Genomic DNA, 27084 nt, shown 5'->3' on the forward strand with positions numbered 1-27084 from the left:
AATTTCTCTTCTACTTCACTATTAGTGTACAGAAACACAACAGATTTCTGTATATTAATTTTACATTTTGTAACAATTCATTTATTTTAATAGGTTTTTTATGGTTTTTAGGGTTTTCTGTATATATTATCATGACATCTGTAAATAGTAACAGTTTTATTTCCTCCTTACCAATTTGGATACCTTTTATTTCTTGTCTGATTACTGTGCTAGGACTTCTAGAATTGTGTTGAAAAAAAGTGGTAAGAGTGGACATTCTTGTCTTATTCCTGATCTTAGCTGAAAGCTTTTCCACTATTGAGTGTGATAGTTGTTTCAGAAATGGCCTTTATTATGTTGAGGTATGTTTCCCTTAAACCCACTTTGTTGGGGATCCCTGGGTGTCTCAGTGGTTTAGTGATTGCCTTGAGCCCAGGACATGATCCTGGAGTCCCGGATCTAGTCCCGTGTCAGGCTCTCTGCACGGAGCTGGCTTCTCCCTCTGCCTGTGTCTCTGCCCCTCTCTCTCTGTGTCTCTCATGAATAAATAAATAAAATCTTAAAAAAAAAAACCCACTTTGTTGAGAGTTTGTATCATGAATGGATATTGTATTTTGTCAGATAGTTTTTCTGTGTCTGTTGGGATTGTCATATGGTTTTCATCCTTCTTGTTAATGTAATGTATCACATTGGTATGTGAATATTGAACCATCCTTACATCCCTAGAATAAATTCCACTTGATCATGGTGAATGATCCTTTCACGTATTATTGAATTTGGTTTGGCAATGTTTTGTTGAGGATTTTTGCATCTGTCTATCAGGGATATTGCCTGCAGTTTTCTTTTTCTGTAGTGTCTTTATCTGGTTTTGGCAGCAGGCTAATGCTGGTCTATTAGAATGAATTTAGAAGTTTTTCTTCCTCTTTTATTTTTTGAAATAGTTTGAGAAGAATAGGTATTACCTCTTCTTTCAGTGTTTGGTAGAATTCACCTTTGAAGCCATCTGACCCTGGACGTTTTTGTTTGTTGGGAGTTTTTGGTTACTGATTTAATTTCACTGCTTAGTAATAAGTCTGTTCAAATTTTTTGTTTCTTCCTGATTTAGTTTTGGAAGATTGTATGTTTCTAGGAATTTATCCACTTCTTTTAGGTTGTCCAGTTTGCATATAATTTTTTTGTAGTGTTCTTTTGTAATCCTTTCTATTTCTGTGGTGTTGGTTATTTCTGCTCTTCCATTTCTGATTTTATTATTTGAGTTCTTTCTTGATGAGTCTGGCTAAAGTTGTATCAATTTTGTTCATCCTTTCAAAGAACCAGCTCTTGGTTTCATTGATCTATTCTGTTGTTGTTTTTTTAGTCTCAATTTATTTCCACTCTTATCTTTTTACTTCCTTCCTTCTACTAACTTTGGGCTTTGTTCTATTTCCTTGTTCCTTTAGGTGTAAGGTCAGATTGTTTTCTCATTTCTTGAGGTAGGTCTGTATCACTGTAAACTTCTGGATGACCTATCAGTTGATGTAATTGGAGTGTTAAAGTCCACTAGTATTGTATATTATTATATTACAGTCATATTGTCCTTTTATGTCTGTTAATATTTGCTTCATATATTTAAGCAAATTCCTGTGTTGGATGGATGGATATTTGCAATTGTTATATCCTCTTGTTGGATTGATCCCTTTATTATTATGTAATGCCTTTATTTGTCTCTGATTAGAGCTTTGTTTTAAAGTCTGTTTTGTTTGATATAAGTGTTTCTACCTGGGTTTTTTTTTTTTTTTTTTTTTTTTTTATTGCTTCTGTTTGTATGGAATATCTTTTTCCATCCCTTCATTTTCAGATTTTCAGTCTGTTTGTGTCTTTAGGTCTGAAGTGAGGCTCCAATTCAGCATATAGGTGGGTCTTGGTTCTTTCTTCATTCAGTAACCTGTATCTTTTAACTGGAGCATTTATTTAAACTTAAAATAATTATTGGGGCACCTGTGTGACTTAGTCAGTTAAGCATCTGTCTTCAGCTCAGATCATGATACCAGGGTCCTGGGATAGAGTCCTGGGTCAGGCTCCCTACTCAGCAAGGAGCCTGCTGCTTCTCCCTCTGCCCTACCCCTGCTCATGGCCGCTCTCTTTTTCTCTCTCTCAAATCAATAAAATCTTTAAAGAAAAATGAGTAATTATTGATATGTATGTATTTACTTCCATTTTGTTAATTGCTTTCTGGTTATTTTTGTAGTTCTTCTCTGTTCCTTTCTTCTTTTCTTGCTCTTTTCCCTTGTGGTTTGGTGGGGTTTTTTTTTTTGTTTTTGTGTGTGTGTATGTTATGCTATGATTCTTTTGTCTTTATTTTTGTGTACCTGTTATAGGTCTCTTATTTGTGGTTATGGTATTCATTTGTAACATCCTATTATCTGTAACAGTCTACATTAAGTTGTGGTCACTTAGGTTGAACACATTCTGAAAGCACTAAATTTTCACTCCTCTTTCATTTTATCTATATGATGTCATTTTTTACATCTTTTTATTTTTTGTACTCCTTAAGTTTTATAGAGATACTTGATTTCACAACCTTAGTGTTTTAACCTCCATACTGGTTTTACAAGGGATTAATCTACTATGCTCACTTTGTGTTTGCTTTGACCAGTGAAGTGTTTTTCTTTCATAATTTTCTTCTAGTTACAGTCTTTTCTTTCTTCTTAATGAATTCCTTTTAGCAGTTTTCTTAAGACTGGTTTAGTGGTGATAAACTCCTTTAACTTTTGTTTGTGCAGGAAACTATTTCTCCTTCAAGATGGCTTTTTGGGTAGAGTATTCTTGGTTGTAGGTTTTTCCTTTTAGCACTTGAACATATCATGCCACTTTCTTCTGTCCTGAAAAATTTCTGTTGAAAAATCAACTGGTAGCCTAATTGTCAGAGCTCCCAGTGTTAGGCTCTGCTGATTTTTCAGAGCCAGGTATCCTGAGGACTCATCTTCCCAGTGTAAGTCCCCCAGGGCTGAGGCTACCAGCTGTGGGGTCTGATCCCCTCCTCCATGTTTGTGATGTCCCTTCCATTTGTGGTTAGTCACACTGGGGTTTGGTTATTGACCTTGTCTCCACCCCTCTTACCCTTTTTGATTTGGCCTTCTCTTTACGACTACATGTGTAAGATCTGTTCTGTGAGTGTTCAGATTTTCAGAATTAGTTGTAGTAGATGTCATTGTGGTTTAGTGTGTCTGTGGGATGAGGTGAGCTCAAGATCCTCCTACTCCGCCATTTCCCCTCTCATGTTTTCTAAGTTAATTCTTTTTAGTTAATAAAATTCTTCTTTTCTTTTTAAGTTGCAAGAGTTTGAAGTCCTCGAGTGGATAAGGGAGATGTGTAGTATAAGATGGCAAGGATTGATGCAGTGACTCAGTCACTATGTACTAATGTCAAGTTTCAGGGTAGTTTTAATTTTTAAACATTATGTTCTTGGTATAGACTGCTGTTGTAACAAATTATCCCATCATTTACTGGCTTAAAACAACAGTTATTTCATTATTATTTCTCACAATATTAGGAATTCAAGTGGTTCTCACTTTCAGTGTCTTATGCAGCAGCAGTTACATGGTACCTGAGGGAGGAGTCACCTCAGAAGCTTTGTCTACCACATTCCTGTCTGAAGGCTAATGATGCCTCTCAGATGGCACCTACAGATGGGCCCTCCATGTACTGTACTTTCTCAGACCATGTTGGTTGTCTGTCCCAAGAGCCCCGAGCAAAAACTGTATCACTTTTTATGACCTTGTCCAGAAATCATGTAGCATCAGGTCTGCTGTTAATCAAATAAAGGAGAAGGAACATTAGACCCCATCTCTAGTGGGAGAAGAGTCAATGTCAAATTGAAGGGCATGTGGGATGGATGGTATTGTTATAGCCATCTTTGGAAAACATAATTTTTTTCAGTTTTTAATTATTTGTATACTTCATCATAAATTTTTAATTTATATGCACAATAGATTGTTCGCTGGACAAAGAATAAATACTGACTTGGAAAATGAAAGAGCACAAATAGAATAATTCTGCCAATTTACTTCAGGGTGATTTTTCACCTATTCTGTAAATTGAATTAATATGATTAAAAGTTTTATGTATGTATAGCAAGGTGATTTTAATACCGGGAAAAAAAAAAAAAAAACTAATGGAGAAAATATTCAGTTTTGAACTCCTTCATAGAGTTGTTCAGTTTGGCTTTCATTATTAGGAATGAAGATTATTTACACCTTTAATGTTAGTTTCTTATAAGGAGTGACCTGAATCCTATCTTTTCCCCTCACAAATGCGATTTATAAAAAAAATCCACTTGTTTTTTAATTTATAAGGTAAGTACTAAAAATCATTCCCCAAAGCAGTTTTTTTTTTTAAAGATCTTATTTATTTATTCATGAGAGACACACAGGCAGAAACGTAAGCAGAGAGAGAAGCAGGCTCCCTGTGGATCCCAGGGACCAGCAGGATCCTGGGATCATGACCTAAGCCAAGGCAGATGCTCAACCACTGAGCCACCCAGGTGCCCCTCCCGAAAGCAGTTTTTATTCTTCTTTTTTAAAAAACAATTTTAGTTGTTTATTCATGAGAGACACACAGAAAGAGAGAGGCTGAGACACAGGCAGAGGGAGAAGCAGGCTCCATGCAGGGAGCCCGATGTGGGACTTGATCCCAGGATTTCAGGATCACACCCTGGGCCGAAGGCAGGCGCTAAACTGCTGAGCCACCCAGGGATCCCCAGCAATTTTTATTCTTGATGCCAAAGAAAACATTTTATGTCCTATTAGAGATTTTTTGAAAGATTACTCTTTTTCTTACCTAATTTTAAATTATATCCACCTGTATTATTTATTAAAAGGGAAAAAATAGTGGTTTTTCTACATCTAGGATAAATAGTAAAGATTGCTTTAGAAAGAAAATTTGTAATCTTTAATAATCTGACCTCACTTTTTTTTAACAGCTTTGTTGTGTATCAGTATATATCTCATGTACCATACAATTTACACATTTTTTAAAGTATACAGTTTGCTAGTTCTTTTATTCAGTTACATAGCCATGATCACAATCTAATTTTTGAACAGTTTCATTACCCTGAAAAGAAACCTCATATACATTAACATTCAACTCCCAATTCCCTTATATTTCCATCCCCCCAGACTTAGTCAACTATTAATCTACTTTCTGTCTCTGCAAATTGGCCTATTCTGGATGTTTTATATAAATGAAATCATATAGTATGTATAACCAGTCATAAAAACCTGGTTTCTTTCATTTACTGTGATGTTTATGGTTTATCCAGGTTGTGGTATGTTTCTGTACTTCACTCCTTTTCATGGGTGAATAATATTCTGCACAGAAAATACCACATTTTATTTATCCAGTCATCACTTGATGGACATTTGGATTGTTAACCCTTTTTTTTTTTTTTTTTTTACCCTTTTTTTGGCTATAGGAATAATGTTGCTGTGAACATTTGTATACAAGTTTCTCTGTGGACATAGGCTTCATTTCTGGATCATATGGTAACTTGATACTTAACTTTCTACAGAACTGCCAGTCTGTTTTGCAAAGCAGCTGGATCAGTTTACATTTTCACCAGCAGTATATGAAGGTTTCAGTTTCTTCACATCCTCACCAGCACTTGTCCCTTTGGTTAAGTGCCATCTTGGTAGGTGTGGAATACTGTCTCCAGGTTTTGACTTGTGTTTCTATCTTGCAGGTTTCCCTGATGGCTAAAAATGTTGAGCATGTTTTTATGTGCTTCTTGGCCATGTTATATCTTCTTGTCACATCCTTTGCCCATTTTTAAAGTTGGTTGTCTTTTTATTTCTTGAGCTGTGAGAATTCTCTGTATGTTCTAGATACAAGTCTTTTATTAGACATAGGATTTACAAATATTTTCTCCCATTCTATGAGTTGTCCATTCATTTTCTTGATGGTGTTCTCTGAAACTCAAAAGTTTTTAATTTGATGTCCACTTATTTTTTCTTTTGTTTATGTTTTGGGTGTCCATAAGAATTTTATAATTTTAGCTCTTAAGTCTTGATCTAGAGTCGATTTTGAAATAATTTTTGTTTATGGTGTAATGAAAGAATCCAACTTGAAGGCACCTGGATGGCTCAGTAGGTTAAGCATCTGCCTTTGGCTCAAATCATGATCCCAGGGTCCTGAGATTGAGCCCTACATTGGTCTCTCTGCTCAGCAGGGTGCCTGATTCTCCCTCCCTCTCTGCTGCTCCCCCTGCTTGTGTTCTCTCTGTCAAATAAATAAATAAAATCTTTAAAAAAAAAAAACCAAAACCACCTTGATTTTGATTCTTCTTCTTTTGATACTCAGTTACCCCAGCACCTTTTGTTGAAAGACTATTTTACTTTGTTGAATTGTCTTGGTAACCTTGTTGACCGTAATTGTAAGGATTTATTTCTGGACTCTCATTTCTCTTCCATTGATTGATAATTTTATCTATAAGCTAGTAAGGATTGTCTTGATTACTGTGGCTTTTTAGTAAGTTTTGAAATCAGGAAGTAGGGTGTCTTCCAGCTTTGTTCATCTACAAATAAGGATAGTTCAACTTTTTTCTTTCTAATTTAGATGTTTTTTTCAATTATTTGCCTAATTGTTCTTGCTAGAACCTCTAGTACAATGTTTAAACAGAAGTGGTGATAGAAGGCATCCATATTTTATTGCTAATTATTCTTTCAAGTGGCTTAAAAGTAGCTATAGGTTTCTCGTAGATAACCCTTTTCAGGCTGATGAATTTTCCTGTTATTCCTGGTTTGCTGGGTGTTTTTTATCATAAGATAGGTTGGATTTTGTCAAATGCTTTTTCTGTGTCTCTTGAGGTGATCTTGTGGCATTTACCTGTATTTGATTGAGTTTCAGATTTTTCACCAGCCTTAGATTCCTGGAATAAATCCTGCTTTCACATGTTGCTAGATGGGGTTTGTTTGTATAGGTGTCCATATTCATAAGAGATATTGGTCTGTAGTTTACTTTCATATGCTGCCTTTGTCAAGTTTTGGTATTAGGGTAATTTTGCCTCAGAGAATGAGTTGGGAAATATTCGTTTTCCTTCCGTTTTTGAAAGACTTTATCAAAAATTATTATTCTTTTCTAAATGTTTGGTAGATTCATCAGTGAAATATCTTTCTGGGACTTTTCTTTGTGGAAATTTAAAAAATTATTAATGCAGTCTCTTCCGTAGTATAGATTCATTCAGATTTTCTTTCTTAAATCATTTTCGGTAGTTGTGTTTTCACTGGTAATTTATCCATGCCATCTAAATTATTTGTACTGTTGTTCATAGTATTTCTTTTCAATTATTTTTCTTTCCATCAGGACAGTAGTAATATCCCCTTTTTAATTCCTGATAGTCTTTTGAGTCTTTTTCCTTTTTATCTTGGTCAGTCTAGCTAAAGTTTAGTCCATTTTGTTGCTCCTTTCAAAGAACTAACTTTTTGTTTTGTTGATCTTTTATCTCTCTTTTTTAATTCTCTATTTCATTAATTTCTCCCCTAACCTTTGTTATTTTCTTCCTTCTGCATTTTGTGGCCTCACTTAATGTTCTCAGAGAATGATCCATGTGCATTGGAAAAGAATGTATATTCTACCATTGTTCAGTGGAACGTTCTATAGATAATCTGCAGGTCTCCTTTGTGTTGAAGTGTTCTATTTCCTTTTTGATCTTGTGCCTGGCTATTCTTTTTATTATTGAATGTTAGGTATCTCCAACTCATTGTTGAATGGTGTATTTCTCTCTTCTAGTTTTTGCTTTTTATATTTGGAGGTTCTTTTGTTAGGTTGGGGCAAGTGCATTTGGGCTTTGGTATTCTCAGCTTGCTGTGCCTGGGGTAGAGCTGCCCATTTATGATTCAGAGCTGGGTGGAGGAAGGCAGCCCCAGAATTTTCAGCTGCTCTTAACCTGTAACTGAGTCTTAGCAACATGGAACTTGAGGGGATAGAAATGCTGGCAGGCCTGTCACTTCCAGTGAAATATTGTATTTCTTGCCTGGGAGTGTAGGGAGAGAGGCAGCCATGTGTTCTTGGCTGCACCTACATGAAATGGATCACTCTTCACTCTGAGCTTCAGGAAGAGAAGAGATGTTGGTGCAAAGGAAGGAATGGATTGTGGCTCAGATACTATAGATACTCACATTTCTTAGATTTTCTTTAATAAGTGTTTCTTCATTTGATGTATATCCTGAACATTTTCTAGAGACTTTATTTAAAAAAAAAAAAGATTTTATTTATTTATTCATGAGAGACACAGAGAGAGAGAGTCAGAGACACAGGCAGAGGGAGAAGCAGGCTCCATGCAGGGAGCCCGATGTGGGACTCGATCCTGGGACTCCAGGATTAGACCCTGGGCTGAAGGCGGCACCAAACCGCTGAGCCATTGGGCTGCCCTTCTAGAGACTTTAAATGGTGGTTTTTGTTTTTGTTACGGTTTTTACCAGTTATAGTTGTTTCACTGGGGAGAAGGTCTCCATGCTCTCATTTCAAAAGTTGGCCCAGTCTCATTATTTGTATCATAAAATTGCTCCCAACTTATACAACATTCCAAACTAATATAGTTTTAGAAAGCACTAAAGGTAGTTGTAAGATTATATATATTATGGGAAAAGGTTTGAATGGATAAAAATTTGGGTACTTTTATACTATGCATAAGCCTTAAATGTTCATTTCATGGCTTTCTAGTTTTGAACAAGAGAAATTTCTTTTGAACCAGGTGCATTTGGAGGTCATTTGGTGATCTTGGTCTCATTTGTCTAGAATATTTTTATGAATTTCTTAATTTCTGTATAATCATCCACCACCTTTTATGAAAATGGTACTTGTTAAGAACAGTGAGCTCAGTGATGAGGCATTGTCCCTACTCCTGTCACAGTCATGGCACATGGTTATGCTCTGTCCAAGGGCCCCTGGCTGAGGGATATGTTGAGGGGCTGAATTCCAACCTGTGCTCTGTTTATTGTGGTGCAGGACTATATTATATTAATCCTGAGGTGCGGATACTTTATTCCTAGTTCACACAAACGTATCGTGTGGGCTTGTAGATATCCTGGTTTTTAAGAAATTTTCAGTACCTGGGGAGGACTAAGACATGAACACTAAGGGACTATAAGACTATATACAGCCAGGGGTGCCTGGATGGCTCCATCAGTTAAGTGTCTGACTCTTGGTTTCCGTTCAGGTCATGATCTCAGGGTTGTGAGAGTCCTGCATTGGGCTCTATGCTCAGCATGAAGTCTGCGCAGGATTCTCTCTCCCTCTGCCTCTTCCTGCGCCCCTCCTGCCCAAATAAATAAATTAAAAAAAAAGAAAAAAAGACTATGCATCCAAAAGGATACCAAGTGTTACACGAACTCAGAGGGAAGGACTATTTCTTAGAGGGACAATGGAAAAAGTGTTTAGATGAGGGGGTGGCATTTGTTAGGCCTTGAAAGGGTGGTCAGCATTTTGACAAATGGAAATGAGTGCAGGGGGCATCTCTAGTAAATAGAATTAGTAGAAGCATGGAAATAAGAAAGCTCATGACATTTTTGGGTAACAGTGGGTGATGCATGTTTGTTTTTAACATAGGTGAATATGCAGGAGTCCTAAGAAATGTGGCTGAAGAACAATCTGGAGGAGGCCAGATTGTTCATTATTAATGGTCTGTATTTGTTAGTTTCAGAAGTCTATTCCAGAGATTTAGGTAGCTGCGGGAATAGTTTTTGGTTTTGTTTTACTTGGTCAGGAAAATGAATAACTTGTTGAGACCTGTGCTTGGGGGAATTTGGATTTAAAAAAAAGCAACAAGGTATTTCAACAGAAAGAACTCAGTATAAATTTATACTAAGGAGAGACAATTTAGTATAAATACTTAGTGTAAGGAATCTGTTAAATAGATGTTGAACTGGAAAAGCAAAAGATCATTGGGGTATCTTAGAGCTAATCACTGCAGAAAGTAGCACCTACCCTTCTAGATCCTTTAATCAATAAGAGAATGATAACAGGGCACCTGGATGGCTCATTTGGTTAAGTGTCTCTTTCGGCTCAGGTCATGATCTCAGGGTCCTGGGATCGAGCCCTGCATTGGGCTCCCTGCTCCGTGGGGAGTCTGCCTCTCCCTCTTCCCTTCCTACTGCTCGTGTTTTCATTATCTCAAATAAATAAAGTATTTTTAAAAAGAGAAAGACAACAGTCTCAGTAGGAAAAGGACAAAACAAAGAATGTGACTATCTAAAAAATACAAATGGCCAATAAAATAGTAACAACAATAAAAATAATTCTTGGGTGAAGATTTTGAAAGAGTAAGTATAATCATAATGGAACTAAATTGGCATAGTCTTTCTAGAGCATTTTTTCAGTATGTATCAAAAACCTTAAAAATACTTGTTTACTTTGAGAAGATACTCTAAGACAGTAGGTAAGAAAGCAAGGATGGTTATAGACTGAGATGAGTTAAATTGATAAGCATTCGTGTCTGACAGTTTGCAGTCAGAGAAAAGTAGGTTATCTTGGTAGGATATTCAGAACATTGCTGTGGTTACTGTAGACTGGCTTCTTATGAAAGCAGTCGGCAGCAATGTCTCGCTTGCAGTTAGATGGTATAAATATATAAGCAGACTATTTGGTTCCATGACTTTCTCCAGTAACACTTAAATAGCTCAGAAGTCAATGGAAAGTTATTCGAGTGAATGCAGAAGGAAACCTGTGGAAGATTGGATGCAGAGAGAATCTGACTAACTCTAGAGCATAGCCTTGCTGATGGCCACAGGAGCAAGGAGAGTGAGGAACCTCAGAACCAGTAGATTTGACTAGAACCTAACAGGTGCTCTTCCTTTCTGGGGTGGTCTGCAGTAGGGATTGCCAAGAGAATTGTCAGCTCTCAGTAGGACTAGAATTATTTTTAATTTTTTTCAATTTATTTATTTATGATAGTCACAGAGAGAGAGAGAGAGAGAGGCAGAGACACAGACAGAGGGAGAAGCAGGCTTCATGCACCGGGAGCCCGATGTGGGATTCGATCCCAGGTCTCCAGGATCGCGCTCTGGGCCAAAGGCAGGCGCCAAACCGCTGCGCCACCCAGGGATCCCAGTAGGACTAGAATTAATTCCAGGTCCTAGCTCTGATGAACCATGGCTCCAGACATTGGGGATACAGCATCTTATTTGATTAGGCCTTGATTTGCATGGTGTCAACAGAATAACTCTCAATTGTAATAGTCACATTTTTAATCATTTGACACATGTTGGAATGAATTTTACCAGCTACTTGAAAGGAGAAATTGTCTTTCTTTGTAGTCTAGATTATGATTTTTAAATTTCTAATAATTGTTTCTATCTCAGGAGTTTTCTGTTTTAGACCACTAGGCAGATAGCAAATATATTTATAATTCTCTTCATAGGAAACCCTCCATTCTTACCAGAATCCTTTGACCGAATTCTTCTTGATGCACCATGCAGTGGAATGGGACAGAGACCAAACATGGCTTGTTCTTGGACTTTAAAAGAAGTGACATCATATCAACCATTACAGAGAAAACTCTTCACTGTGGTATGTGATGTTCCTTTGATATGAAAGAAAGTTGACCTTCATAGTTTGATGTTTCAGAGAGGGAGAGCAGAGTTCATAGCAGCATTTTTCACAATATCCAGAATGTGGAAACAACCCATCAAGAGGCCAACAAGTGAATGGATAAGCAAAATGTGGTGTACACATAGAATAGAATATTATTCAGTCTGACACAGGAATGAAATTCTAGTACAACATGAACGAACTTTGGAAAGATTCTGCTAAGTGATAAAAGCCAGACCCAGAGTGACAAATAGTGTCTTTCTGTTTATATGAGGTAACTAGAACAGGAATGTTTGTAGAGACAAAGTAGAACGAGGTTAACAGGGGCTGGAGGGACGGGAGAATGGGGAATTAGTGTTTATTGGGTACAAAGTTGAGTTTGGGAAGATGAGAAGTTCTAGAGATGGATAGTAGTGACGGTTGCATGTGAAAGTACCTAATGCCACTGAACTGTACACTTACAATAAGTGAAAGTGACAAATTTTATGTTTATTTTAGCACACAAAGAACAGAGAAAACCTAGTTTTAAATACAAGCAGTTTTCATTTATGTTGCTCACTCTGATTTAAAGGCAGTAGCAGAATTTCCACTGAGACATTTAATGAATTTTCAACATTCTGATGTATCTTAAAGAATCACCGAGCTCAAAACATCATAGTTAAGAACTGATGTGTAAGGAATGGGATATAAAATAAATTACTAAAAAAAAAAAAAAAAAAAAATTACTCTTTTTTAATAGGGTTCCTGGATCATCTAAGCATATGAGAAGCAGGAAGTCCAGTGGAGGGAAACACATTGATAAAAAATGAGAAGGGACTATTCAGTGTAGGATTTAGAAGAACCGGAAAAACTTTGCCAATTTAACTGGTCTCTAGCACATTTCAGGAGATGTCCAAATAGAACATTCGAGGCTTAGAAAAATGATTCATCAGATTTCACAGAATGTAGAGAGCATTTGACCAAAGATGATTTTATCATTTCCTCTCAGCCCTGTAATTATAAGTACATAAACTACAGCAGTAATGGATGTACACTGTAATTATTCAATCTCTAAAGTTGTCTTTGAGTACATCTCTGCTCATCTGTCTAGTATCTCCTTTTATACACAAAGGTGGTGCTGGGAGTAGATTATTTTACTTTTTCTTCTTCTGTGCTGTCTTCAGAGAACACATCCTGGAAGTGAAAACAGCAAACAGCAAAAAGGAAACTTATAGCTGAAACTTTGACTTGAGGGTAAAATTAGGACATTGTTTTATTAAATATTGATAGATTGATTGAGAGAGAGGAGCAGGGAGTAGGAGTTGAGGCAGAAGGAGAAAGAAACTGAAGCAAAGTCCATGCTGAGCACAGAGCCAGACATGGGGCCCAATCTCACAACCTTGAGATCACCACTGAGCTAAAACCTAGAGTCAGATGTTTTAGCCAGGCAACCCAGGACACTGTTTTAAAAGACTGGGATTTTTGTTCTTTTTAGGTCCTAGCAAAGAAAATGTTAAGAGGCTACTTAAGAGTAGTTGCAGTGTTTGCAATGAAGAAAAACAGCTGATTGTATACAGGAGAGAGTTAAGAATATAGTAGGTTCGCTATTTAGCATTAAGAGGTGTTGATTGAGAACGTGGACTTTATAATCAGACACATCTTGTTTAGAGCTGTGCTTCTTCCACATAAGTGACTTTAGGTACATTGATTTCCATATATGAGAACTGGGGATTACAAATCTATCTAATAGGTTCACCTCATTGGAGGTGATGTTTTTAAACATCTGGGAGTTTGAAAAAATAAACTTGTAGTTCTTTGGGAAAAAATTCATTTTCTTATAATACCTATTCCCTGATTCACTTATTTATTGGACATATATTCATTGAGCACCTAACCACAATGTAATATATACTATTGTGAGTGCTATCGATATAGTAGTGAAAAAATAAGAATCCCTGCCTAATTCATGGAGTGTCTAATTGAGGAAAATAAGCAAACAGATGAGTAAGCTATTAAGTATAGTCACAGAACCATAATCCTATGGAGCAAACTAAAGGGAGGGTGGGAGTATTGAATATGAATAGTGCAGTGTTACCTACAATGGTCAGGTGCTAGAAGGGTGACATATACACAAAGATAAGAAGATTATGAAGAAGCAGTACAGAGAATTAGAAGAGTTTCCAAGCTTGTGCCCTGATCCTGAGGTGGCAGTGTGCCCTGTGTGTTCTGGAACAGCAGAGGCCAGTGTTGCTAAGCAGAGCAAGTGAGGTGTGTGAGGTGAGGTCAGAAGGCAGCCAGAGGCCTGCTCTGTGTAAGGTCTGGAAAGCCACTGTAAGGACTTGGGTTTTGATTCTGTGTGATAAGTCAGGACATTTGAAGGAGTTTGAGCAGCGAAGGGACAAGTTTTAAAAACACCGCTTCGGCAGCTGGAGAAGTTGTAGGAGAGCAGACAAGGAAGCTGGCGGACTGAGGCAGTGTCTGTTGCAGTCATCTGGACCAAACAAAGACAGTGGGGCTCAGACCAGAATGATAACTGTGGAAGTAGCCAAATTCTTGGGATATTTTAAAGGTAGAGCCAATGGATTTTGCTAATGGATGAGTGTGAGAGAAGAGCATGCAAGATAATACCAGGTTTGGGGCCTGAAAACAGCACGTCTCTAATAGGTCTCAGAGGGAAGATAGTTGTTCAGTTTGGGACCTGGTGAATTTGATAGTAGACATATGGAAAAGATAAGTGAATATATGAGCATAGAGTTCAGAAAGGAATATGACTTAAAAATTGTACATGTGTGAGTTCTGGGCACAAAAAGTAGTATCTAAAGTATTAAAACTGAATGATTATATTTAGGAAAGTCTTGGTTGAAGTGAACTATAATGGCTCTAAGTGAAATGCACCTAGTCTAGAACACTCTAATTAAGGAATCTTTTAGATCTGAAATCCTGCAAAATGTTTATTTGGCCTTGTGGTATACAGAGTCTGATCATGTTTCTTTAGGCAGTTCAACTGCTGAAGCCGGGGGGCGTGCTGGTTTATAGCACATGCACGATCACGCTGGCAGAAAATGAAGAACAGGTTGCATGGGCCCTCAGAACATTTCCTTGCCTTCAGCTTCAGCCCCAGGTCAGAATAATTTCAGTTTTCTCTGTGTAATCTGACAAATTACAACAACTTGATGGTGGTGAGAAACACAAGGGTGTTACATGAAGAAATGTCTAGCAAAACTACTGAAACAAATCCTGCAATAAACAAGAATGCTTCTCTAATGAGATCAATTTTAGTCAGCCTGTAGACAATTTCCACATCCTAACCAAAGTTTTCCCTGTCTTCATTCCTTGCCATTGTGTTCAAATGCCACAGAGCTCATCTGTGCTTGTATTACCTGCTTCTTTCACTTGTGGCTCTTGTTTACCGTTACTCAGAACTTTTTTTTTTTTTCCTAGAAAGTTGTTTCTTCTCTTCCCCTCCTTGTCCTAGATTTTGTTGGTATGGAATGTGCGGTGCATTTTTTCCTCAAGGCTGGAGTATCAGCAGACTAGCCAAGGGGAGAAAATGGTTCAGGTTTATTGTTGCTTTATGGTTTCTGACATTAAAATATGTAACATTTAAAAAGCTTTCTTAGCTTTTATTTCACCCGTTTTGGTTTTTATCAAAACCATATTAGGACAGTATTTTTAACCCATGCTGTTTGAGGTTAAGTTTAAATCTGCAATAATGCTCACATCTAATTAGATGCATTGAACATCTAACTTCAGTACCCACCTATACAGAATTCTAGTGAGTAATTGGAATATATGAATAAAAAGCAACCCAGAGATGGTTTCTAGTCTCAGAAATTAAGGTAATTGCGTTATATAGAGGAAAGGAAGTCTTCAGAATTCACTTGAATTTTATCATGTGTGTGTGGAGTTATGCATATACACTCAATACATGCATATATCCTCAATATATACCTAGAAAAGATGGAAATTTCCCCCCAATGGGTTAATAGGCAATAGGTTTTTAATAATACCAAAACAGTAAACATAACATTTGTGCAGTAGTGACTTCGCTTAGGATTATGGATCTTGTGCAGTCGTTCACACAATTCCTTATGATTCTCATATTCCAAATGAGTTGACACAGCCTTGTTCTAGTACATTCAAAAACAGCAGTAGAAGACTTTTATCATCCAGTTGGTGTGGGTCAGAGAAAGGCACTTCAAGTTACCTAAGGAACTCCTGTCAGCTTTGGGTAATGTAAGAAAGCTGAATCTTCATATATTACTGTTACTGATGATGTCCCACTTACTGAGTGGCCTCTAGATGCCAGGCAGGATACTACCTTTAGTTTTATAGATAAGGAAACAGGTAAAGTTCCTCATTTAAGATCCACAGTTAAAATGTGGCAAAACTGTGGCACCTCATGAATTCATGAGGTGACCTTCCAGTGCTGCCAGGAAACCGCATGAACATTGCAGGGACAGCATTTGTCTGTTTCTGGAATTGGTGGTACTTACTCCTCAGGTTTGTCTTTTCACTTAAATTGTACACGGGCACACTTACCAGTTACAGGATGTTCGTGGTTTCTTGTTTTCTCCAAACAGGACCCACAGATTGGAGGAGAAGGAATGATGGGTGCTGGCCTTTCATTTGAACAGCTGAAACAGCTGCAGCGGTTTGATCCATCCGTTGTGCCATCATGGGACACCGACATTGATTCTCTCAGAGATGCCAGAATAGAAGACATGATTGGGCTGGCAAATAAGGATTGTATAGGGTTTTTTATTGCAAAATTCATAAAATGCAAAAGCACATAGGAGGATCTCCTTAGAAATCAAAATGTCAAACATTCTCTGTATAGTTTTCTTTTTTTTTTTTTTCCACCCCCAAAAAAAGGGTCAGGCTGGGTGATTGATGGCATAGTTGCTAAGGAAACAGAAAAGGCTGCCAGTGGTTGTACCAGGGATCAATGATCAAGAGACTACTTCATGGAGGATATAGCAGTTGGGGGTGGTATGAGATTATACTTTGTGTTTTTTAAATAATTTTTTTCTTAAGGATTTAGCATAGTATAAAGAAAAGGAGATGCCTACAGATATTTGGAGCATATTTTCATTTGGGGTTGTGTGTTTTAATGTGTAAAGAATACAAGTCCTTCTTAATGGTAAAATTTGTGATTGTGACAAAAGGAATAAAATGAGCAATATTTAATTTGGTAAAAAATGTTCTTTGTTCTTGAGTTCCTTCAAGAGTTCCCTAAGAATTCAGGGCATGGCAACTCACATTTTTCATGTGCCTATAACTGAGCTGGGCATTTTATCAGTTTTTCTGTTGACTATTTGATTAAGTCCGTTTTTAAAAAATTTGAGAGGCAGAGGGCATGAGTAGGAGGGGGAGAGGGAAAGGAAGGGGGAGAAACAATCTCCAGCAGACTCCATGCTGAGTGCAGAGCCCAATGTAGGGCTCAATCTCATGACCCTGAGTTCACGACCAAAGCCGAAACCAAGAGTTGGACACTTAACCAACTGAGCCACCCAGGTGCCCCTAAATCAACTTTCAAAGGAAGACTGCATCTCTCCTAAATGGTAGTGTGCCTTTACCATGTTTACCTTTTTTTCATGCTTTTAAACTAAAACCTAAACTATTTTCTTTATAACATTAAAATTATGAGGATATTCCACAATTTGGGTACCTTTTATCATCCATTGGAACACCTGTTCTACAAGTTAATGTGATATGACTGGGAGACAGAACAAAACCAGCTTCTGGTAGCTGGGAACTGGCTTGGCACTTAGAACTACACCTTGTTCTACTCTTGAACATAAATTCACAGAACACCAACATCAGACAAAGCAACTATGAGTATGGTAGATCAAGGCAAAAAAGGCAACTTCTTAATCAGATCTGGAATCAGACAAAAACACGAACATCCCCTTAACTGCAAAAGTGACTAAATACCCCATTGTTCGTGGCCAATAGGTGACTGCTTTTATTAAAAATTAATTATAACTTAGGCTTGCTTCATCCTACTGCTTTTTAGATAATATATATTGAAATATTCAATACTCAACCCAGTTTAAAGCCTGTCTCATATAGTGTTAAATATTTAAACATTATAACTGCCATTTGAATCACCCCAGAGTTTCTCAGCCTCAGGCACTTAAGGTGGACAGTTGGGAACAATTGCCTAATAGTTTTTTTTCCCCCTCCTAGGTTTCTGTTAGGAATTTCTCCTAAGTATTGTGTCCATCAGATTGCAAGGTCTCTTGCATCAGGTAAGATCTTTAGCAGGCCTCTTCTTTGAAGAAGCCTTTCTTGAACATCCTTCTCTGAGGTTGACTTAGGCATTTCTGTCTTTCCATATACCCCTAGCACCCACTTCTGCCACTGTCACGGCCCTTAACACACTCTTAGTTCAATAGGCATGTTCCTTACTCCTCCCCCTCCTCCCAGGCTCAGGAAAGTCTTGGGGGCAGGAACCCTGTCACTGCTTTAGAGCAGATCATCAATACATGCCTATTGAATGAGGAACAAGATATTTTAAGCTCTAACATCAGATTCAGCTGTGTGACTGACTTCTTTATATCCCTCATTCTGCCTTTTATCCAGCAGATGTCATTGGACTAAAGAGAAGCACTGTTTACCTGTGTCATCCGTTTCTAGGGCTCAGCACATTTCTCCAGACTTTATGTTTTAAAAAATCCATGTCTTCTCATGCTGTCTGCCAAGCCTTACGTGCTCAGCTGGGATGAAAATCGTAGACAGGGAGACCAGCAGTAGATGTGTAAACTGTTGATTAATGCTGACAAATATCAAATACAAGCAATGCAGTCAAAACAAAAGAAAAATATTTGCATACTAAAAACAGGACAAAGAACATTGTTAAAAATGTTGGCTTTGACATAGACCTTTTCAGTGTTTTCTTTCCTTCAAAAAATAGGGCAAATTGGAAAATAAACACATTCAATTTTAAGGGACCCAAATTTAAGAAAAAGTAAAATGAAGAGGGAAAAAATCTGGGAAAGGTGGAGGAAAATATATTCTCTCAACATATTTGGGGTTAACATACATATTTCTGTGAAACAAAAAAAAAACTTTTAACACTGAGTAAAAACCACATTTTACTTTAAATAATAAAGTGAAATACAAATATAGCCAGAATTGAATAATTGGAATCCTCTAATTCATCATCTACCTAGCTATCTTCCCTAACTGTGTGACTCTTGACATATTCCTAGGATGAAATTATCCACGACTAGGCAGCACTGTATCACTGCTCTGAGTGAAGGGGCGATAAGGGTGAGGATTTAAATTTGTCATCAAGATAGATCTTCATTTTAAAAATGAAGGAAGAATAAAAAAAATCTGAATCAAGAATTGCCACACAGGTAGACTTAAAGAGGACTCTGCTGTGCTCCTATTTTAAAAGATCTCTACCTCCGGTAAGCTGTCATTTTACCAGTTTAATTTTACTCACGAAAGTAACATCAATGATTAGCTTTGCCCTTAGGAAAGATCCTCCACAGTGGGAGGTGGTGTTGGAAATCTGACATAGGCTCAACTATGAGAAACATTCCTAAAATTGCAATTAATACTACTACTAATAAACAGTGCAGAAAGCCAGCTCTTTATTTGTTTTATATGAATGAATTTAAACCAGATTTGTTGAACAGTTCAGTGTCACTGACAGTGAATGTTTAACAGGAATGCACAGCAGACCATGTTAAAAATGTGGCATTGTCCCAAAGTACAATATGACTAAGACATCCTACATTTAGCAGCACCTTTTTGTAACAGTAACTTAAATGAGCAGGAGAGAAAGAGCATAGGAAAAACTGAAATGGGGTTGACAATAAAACACAGAACTATCAAAAACATTTCCATTTCCAGCATTTTCTAGGTTGACTACAAAGATCATGATTCTACAACTGAGTAGGTTAAGGTTAAGCCTTTGCTGAGTGAAAAGACTAATTTTACATTCCACAAGTCAGTAAAATCTCCCATTGCCCTTGGGATTATTTCTGCATTTACAAATTGAGTACACACATTTACACATATGCCTGCTATACAGTTTTCACATATAGATGCTCATGTCAAATCCTGCAATATAGTTCTTTGAGGAATACTCTGATTTGGACTAGTATGTTTCACAGTAAAGTGAAAAATTAAGAATCCAGGTATGAAGTTTTAAAACTGGAATCTGTTAGCATGACTCTTTGAAAGGGATAAGTGGTAGCAGCAAGTAAGATAAATACCAGTTATACTTCAAGAGTTCTAAATATCCCAAAGTCATTAAACGGGATGAAAGTTTCAGAAATATTTTATACAAGTAACTACCTGGAATATGGTTTCCCAATGATATGAATAGTTTACATAAAAAATGTATATATTATGACTACCATTTTTATATTCAATAAATAAATTTGTCAACAGTTCAGAGCTAATTAACAAAAAGATTAATTCTGAGGAAAATGTTTCTTACATTGAAAGGGTTTTATCAGGTAATATAACTCATTTTTAAAACTGAGTTTTGTTGAAGGGGAAGGGAAATAAGGAGTTCAACGTGAAACAACTTCACTTAGAAAGGTCCCAGAATATTTGGCAAGAACCTGGAATAATCAAAGAAGCAAAACAAAAATAGATTAACTTATTTAACAAAATAATCATTTCATAATGTACAGTCGGAAGTTAGGCAATTATAGATAGGCATTTTTCAGGGCCAAGCTCTAGGTGCTAGGTACCTGCACACCTAATACTGTCTTACCTGTCCAGGCATAACTGGACAAAAGTGTACACAGAAACGACACAGAAGGTTTCAGCCTTAGCGTGACAACCACACTGTGAGCTGCTTACAGCGCTATATCATTGAGGCATGGAGAATAGGATCTTCTGGGTTCCCCTTCAGAGTCGATGTCTAATGGAGGAAGATATTCTTAACGTTTTGTTCACTTCAAGTCACCTCATTTTGCCCTGATTACTTCTGAAGAGCAGAAACTTTGGTTATAAGAAGCACTTCTAGGTTTTGACGGACAGCGAAACTGTTGGGAGTTGGTGGCAGGGAAGGAATGAAGGGGAAATTTCAGGGAGATAAACAACAGGAACGATAGGCAAGGGTAGAAAAGGAGGTGGGGGGAGTTAGAAAAATTTATTTTCCCACGAAATAATTCTACAAGCTGTGTAAACATTTCTTACTAAAACAAATACTCAAACACACAAAGATTGTACATTTCCAGTGAAACACTCACAGTTAAAAGTTGCTTGTATTTTTACTCTCTAGGAGCAAGAACAAGGAGCCAGCAGATAAATGCTTTCCTAGTCACCTTTGGCAGCAAGCTTCCTCACAATACCTGACTGCTCAATGGATTCTCAAAGCAACACGTAGCACAATTAAATACAAAACCATGTGGGTAGAATTCTAGGTATTAGTCTTGAGTCTTCAGCACTCAGCTCCAACCCAGTCACTCGTGCACACTCTTACACACTCTTACACACAGACACACTTGCACACAGAGGTCCGGCTCATATACTCCAGTGCAGTGACATAAGACACTAGCTACTAATAAGAATGTGTTTGTCACAATCAGTGTGAACTGCATGGATTAGAACAACCTTTGGAGTTTGGTTATATTTACCATAATTTATGGTCAAAATTATAAACTTACAAGGATGGTAAAACATTCAGAAATCAAACCTTTTCAAGTCAGGCAATCACATATTTACAGTATGTACAGACTTTCTACTAGAATGGGGAAAGGTGTCTAGACAATATTACAAATTTCCTGAAGGTGGGCATTTCTAGTCCCTGTAATTCATAAAGCAAATCTGCTGACTTGGCATTAAGACTCTAAAATAGTGTGATCCAACTGATATATATATATGTATATATATATATTATATATATAATCATAAGAAGGTGTTTGCAGAAATAACATTTACAAACTATACAGTACACAGTACTAGTACATAGAAAATAGATTCTAACTTTATGATCCCCTTTGTGTAAGGCAAGACTGAATCTGTCCCCAAATTTAGTCAGCCAGAGGTACAAGCAAGAAACAGTGGTCCATGGATAAATGAATATGCAAATTAGGTGCCTACATATTAAAAATCTGGAGAATCAAGAAATTCCACTTTTTATCTGGGCCAATTGTGGCTTGCTGGATACATCAACTACAGTTTTGAAAACATCAACTATGTTTCTTAAAATACTAATGCCACCTGGATGGCAACAGATTTTGTTCAAGTGGCAGCTATCCCAAACAGTTTTTGAAAAGTCCAGTATACAACCGGAGGACTGCAGCCATACCAGGCGAATTTATATAGCACTTACAAAAGAAAAAAAAGTATATTAATACTCTATCATGCTATTGCTATTCAAGCAACAGCAATACAAAGTGTACAAGACAGATCACATATGACTGCAACGTAGACCCCAAAGATGGAGTCTGAGGGTGGTGGTATACAAGACTTAAAAAAAAAAAAGAAAAGAAACACAAAAGGGCAAAAGTCACTGGCGGATATAAACATCCCTGTTCCATTCCCCAGCCTCGTTCCGCTTTTTGGAGATGCCTTCCCCATCCTTGTCACAATAGCGATCCTTGGATTTATGCCGGCTGCGTTGTTTGTTGCACTCGTTGTGGTCCTGCTCTCGATCCAGGTCCCTGGACCGGTGCCGAGACTCCCTGTGTCTGTGCTCACTGCTCCCGTGGGGCTCATCTCTGTGGTTATGGTCACGGTGGGGGGCATAGTGGTCCACGTGTTCGTGGGAGTAATCTTCCTTCGGCTCCACATAGGCAGAGTCTCGACTCTCCTGGGTCTCTGAGTCAAACGTCTCCTGCCTGGAGAGGCCTCGACTCGTCCCACTGCGATGGCCGTGGTGCTGGGCAGAGGAGGAACGGTGCTGGGTTTTCTTGACGGGTTCCGGACAGGCTTCTTCTTCAGCTTGGGACACAGACCGGGCAGGAGCAGAGCGCTCAGTCCTCTGATCTTGAGAACCCTGGTGGGGAAGGGAGCAAGCACAGGCATCAGCCAAGGTCAGATGTCGCAAAAACAGGTCCGTCCATTCATGTTGATGCCCTTGTGAGTTTCTAAAATGAATCTAACCTAGCTCAGTTACTTCTTTTGTTAACATTGGGTGGCATTTACAAGGTTTGTACTATAACATATGAGACTTTGATTTGTAAGTGCCTACAATAGTGTACAGAGTAACTTTTTGTTCCCCCTTGATGACTAAATGAGGGGGGGCATCATTTTATATCTTCTCCTGGGGCTCAGATACAGAGGTCCCTAAGATTTCTCAACACACAAGTGTACATTTCACTACCTCTACTTGTATACAAGTGGGAAGATTAAAATTGCTTAAGATGTTGGCTTTGGCTTAAGGATTAAGGAGAAGAAATAACATGCCACATGCTTACATACCACTCAGCATGAGGAAAGTACTGTCTTATGACAATCTTCTGTATCAAATGAATAATGCAGCAGCCCTATGAGACAGGTTGCCATTTGTCTTCCTGAGGCAAGGGGCAGGTAAGGAGCTTCTCCAACCTGACCCACTCACTAAGAGGTAGAGTGGATTTGGACCAAGGCAGTCTGATTCCATGGTTGTGCTGCTGGCAATGTAGAAAAAGCTAGCCTTGTCCTACAGAACATGTAGCTAGGGATTTTTAAACTTTATATATGTTTGAGTATATTGTTGACATAGTTCTTATGGGTACACAACTCACACTAAAGATAGTAAATGACTCAATGTTTGTCTCAGTGTGGATGGAGCTGCTCTACTGGAACACACGCTGTGCTGGGTAACTGGGCTTGGATCCCAGCCACGTGACCTAAGGCAGCCTAGTTTCTAGAGCATTTTCTTACGAAAAGAGTCCCTCTTACCTGTGAATTAGAGGCTTGAGTGGGGCTACTGGGCAGAGTTGAAGTGGCTAAAGTACGGCTAAGGAGAGGGTTGGGGAGATGGCTGCTGGGAGGGTGGGTAGCCTTCCAGTAGGCCTCCAGATAGTCGGCAAGGTGCTCACAAGCATCCTCGAGCTGGTTCTCGTCCAGGATCACATCAAACAGCTCCTGCACAGGCAAATATTTCAGATGATACACTTCTAGCAGTCCAGCATTGAGTGAGTGGCACACACACTCAAAGGGAAGTGGCTCATGAGCTGCACCACTTTATATTTGCTTGTGTGTACCTGCTTTCTCCTTTACAAACTGGCTGAAATGTCCTGTTGAGTCAGATTGTGTCTGTACAGCTACCTCCTCAGATTATCATTCACAACCCTAGATGCTTAACCAATAGCAATGACCAGAAAGTGAAAGGTGTAAGGATAGTTGGTTAGGACATGATAGAAAAGAGAGGTAAAAAAATAAAATAAAAATATAATCTGAACAGTATAGGAAGAGGTCTGGTTTTGACCTCGAGATTATGAAAAACTTCATTTTGGAAATTTTGTCCTACTCTTACTTTAGGCAAGAGTAGGACATGAAATTTGGCAGAAGAAAGCTGAAACCACTGATGATTTGACAGGGCCCAAACTTCAAAATATTCCAGACAATAAAAAATATAATCATAATTCTAGCTTCTGATATACCTGCATGTCAAAACAAAACAAAAACCTAGAGGTGATCTCTCGTCCCGAAGCATGATATTTAGAGCAGGGATTAGGAAAAGGAAGGTGTTTAGGTGCCAGAAGCCATGTAACTAATTTATTTGAGGCTATGTAAAAACACATTTCTAAACAATTTCTCAGTCATTAAGAGCTGGCAACTTGCTCTCTATTATTAGAAGTGAATAATAAGTCCCAAACAGATCCATTTTTTAAACCAAATTTTTAAAATCACGTTCCACTTAGGATACTAATTAGATATTAACAAAGTGAGGTCACCACTGAATGCATTGTAGCTTTTTGTAAGCCATCATCTAGACAAGTGCTCATGGGAGGAAGTAGGGACAGTTCACTTCTTAAAAATGAAGACCATGGCTAAATGGAGATAATTTTCTCCCCTGACACTGTTTACCTGTCTGGTTTTTGTTTGCTTGCTTTCTAAATATAGAAATCTTTCTGAGGTCTTCAAGTGGATTATACTGTATATAGAGATAACTTACTGGAGGACACTGAGCCAGTTTATCAGCTGCTACCATCTGGACATTGAGGTGTTTAGCTTGAGATTTCCCTCGAGATTTTATTAACCTTTGTAAAACCTGTGAAAGATAAGATTTAACAGAAGAGTATCTGCACTCAGGTAAAGAACAAGTTTTGTTATTTACTCTAGGGCCTTTTTACATATAACGCATATGGTTTATAATCTATAAAATGTGTAAGCTTATCTGCAAAATTAACATGTTAACAAATTATCAGTTGCAAGTTTTAAAAAATGCTTTAAAAAAGATAACTGGCATAGAGCTTATTATTTGAGTCTTATCTTTATTCAAAGAAACTTCTTGTCTCATGAGTGCTTTACGTTGAAAAAACCTGAGAACCCCAAGAGCTTTTATGTGAAGTACAGTGTTTACCACAGTAGAAACTACAACTGAAATAGTTTTAAAACACTCATTTAAAAATGAAGCCTGTTACATTTTAGCAAATTATTTTTGTAAAAAATATCCACATTTTTTGCAAATTTCTCTAACAAACATACTTGGCTTCATAGAAGAAAACCAAGTCTCCTAGCTACATTTACTTTTAACCTGCTACAGCATACTGTTTTGGCTGAAATAATGTGTAAAAGTCAGAATCAGGTAATTCAGCAAAGGAGGAATATTTAGTAGCCCTTTCAGATAATTGTGGCTATACTGTTCTTTGGTATTACATGAAACTCAACAAATGGTCATTTCTTAAAGACTAGTTGCCATGTGAAAGCTGAAACCCTATCAATGAACTTTTCTTACTGTTAAATTTGAATGGATCTTTAACTGTACATGATTTGTAACTTCATTCCTTGATCATTTGGAAAATAATGGTTCACCTGAAGTAAATGCTTCAGGTCTTCCCAATGTTGACACATTTCTTATACAATATTAAAACATATTTGCTGTTACCACTGATCTTATCAGAAAACTCTATCTTTTGAGAAGCTGCTAATAAACTCTTAGATGGATAAAAGTTTTATGAAATTTTAATTTTTGTGTGAAAGTTTGAGTTTTATTACTGATGACAAGTGGGAAAATACCTGCCAAATAACTAAATCTCAATAAACCTAGTAGGTCAGTTGTTCCTTCAAATAAAAATGGTGTTCTGTGAAAAAATGAGGCTACTTCAGTTTATAACTTGAATAATCACTGTATGTCCTCATGATAACTGGTAAAAATAAGGGCTTCACCTATTAAGTGTACTTTGTTTCATTACACAGAATACTGAAAATACTGAAAGAATCTTTAAGAGTCAAAATTTAGTACCATTAATAAATTTTACTACTTTGTCAGGACATGCTTCAGTGAAACTGGGTGATGGTTGTTTTTTTTTTTTCAACTGTGAGCATTGTCTGGTACTACATTCTTGATTCATGGACACCAGCAGTTTTACCCACCAGTGCTTTTGCACCCTCAGGGCAAATGTCAAAACAGTGAAAAAGCAGGACAAGTCTTAGTGTTATGGAAATAATTTTGACCTCAGGGACTCACAAGAAGTTTCTCAGAACCTTCCCCTGGGAAACCATGGACTACATTTTGAGAATCGCTGTTCTAAGCCATGAAACTAATTATCACACTTTGCCTGCATGTCTCATCAAACTCTATGATGGATAAAAATGTAGCTTGTGTAACTGTAAAGCAGAACATAATCATTGTGAAGTTCGATTAGAGAGCAAACAGTAACAACCCTACTTACCTTAGGAGAAGAAATCTTTACATATACTATAATAGGGGCCAAAGAAGTTTTACTGAGTTGAGCTGGATGATTAATAGTATCCGCATCAAGGACTACCAGTTGCAGTGTTCTTGCAAGTTCAAAAATCCTTTCAATTTCACTCTGAACTTCCGCTGTAAAAGGTTAAGCAGAATTTGATTACTTAAGGTAATTTCAGACCAAACTGAAATAAAGTAAAACGGTACACTGTTTCAACAGGAAGGGAAGTAGGGCAGCCTACAGGTAAATGTTTACAGGCAATCGAGGTGATAAAGGTATGCCTTGGAAAGAGCTGTTTCTCCACAGAACCTTTAGAATTGAGGGAATTCTTCTTTCAAACAGCTATAAAATTTGCTTCCAGTATAACTCTGTCTCTTTGTGCTATAAAACTTCCCTCTGAAATCATTTTGTAAAAATGTTAGAAAATAGAATAAGGATATCTTTAACATGTCTGTTTCTGACCACATTACCATAGCAACTATCACTCATTTATTTTCACTCCATCACCTTAATCTGTGTTTATACTGTCACCTATTAGTGTGCTTTCTGGATATGATAATCTAAATATGTTATCAGCAAGCTGAAATCCAACATAAAATGGAAGAAACATTAATAGTATCTATAACAAACCTGTCCAAAAACACACTTCTCATAGTTTCTGCCAACAGACGAATGGTCCTGCAGTATTCATATTTTAAAAGGGTAGTTATCCATTAGAGGCAGCACTACTGAAATCCATATCTTT

The 27084-nt window shown here is 37.5% G+C and overlaps 2 protein-coding genes across 15 annotated transcripts in view; one reads left to right on the forward strand and one right to left on the reverse strand.

Moving 5' to 3' along the window:
• NSUN6 (NOP2/Sun RNA methyltransferase 6) overlaps window positions 1–16722 on the forward strand; it is a 57717-nt gene extending 40995 nt beyond the window's left edge. For 2 of the 3 annotated variants that reach the window (XM_038529978.1, XM_038529977.1), the window contains exons 9-11: window positions 11372–11520; window positions 14516–14641; window positions 16104–16722. In XM_038529978.1, coding sequence (XP_038385906.1) covers window positions 11372–11520; window positions 14516–14641; window positions 16104–16316 — 488 coding nt within the window. In that variant the 3' untranslated portion in view covers window positions 16317–16722. The remainder of the gene's footprint in view (window positions 1–11371; window positions 11521–14515; window positions 14642–16103) is intronic. The other variant, XM_038529979.1, reaches the window with a different exon arrangement.
• A 2381-nt stretch (window positions 16723–19103) lies between these two features.
• The window catches only part of CACNB2 (calcium voltage-gated channel auxiliary subunit beta 2), a 374689-nt gene continuing 366708 nt past the window's right edge, over window positions 19104–27084 (reverse strand). For all 12 annotated transcript variants that reach the window (XM_038529966.1, XM_038529968.1, XM_038529965.1 and 9 more), the window contains 4 exons: window positions 26322–26473; window positions 24602–24697; window positions 23383–23568; window positions 19104–22495 (listed from right to left, as the gene is read on the reverse strand). In XM_038529966.1, coding sequence (XP_038385894.1) covers window positions 22007–22495; window positions 23383–23568; window positions 24602–24697; window positions 26322–26473 — 923 coding nt within the window. In that variant the 3' untranslated portion in view covers window positions 19104–22006. The remainder of the gene's footprint in view (window positions 22496–23382; window positions 23569–24601; window positions 24698–26321; window positions 26474–27084) is intronic.

Source organism: Canis lupus, chromosome 2, assembly GCF_011100685.1.
Source record: "Canis lupus familiaris isolate Mischka breed German Shepherd chromosome 2, alternate assembly UU_Cfam_GSD_1.0, whole genome shotgun sequence".
Lineage (NCBI taxonomy): Eukaryota > Metazoa > Chordata > Mammalia > Carnivora > Canidae > Canis > Canis lupus.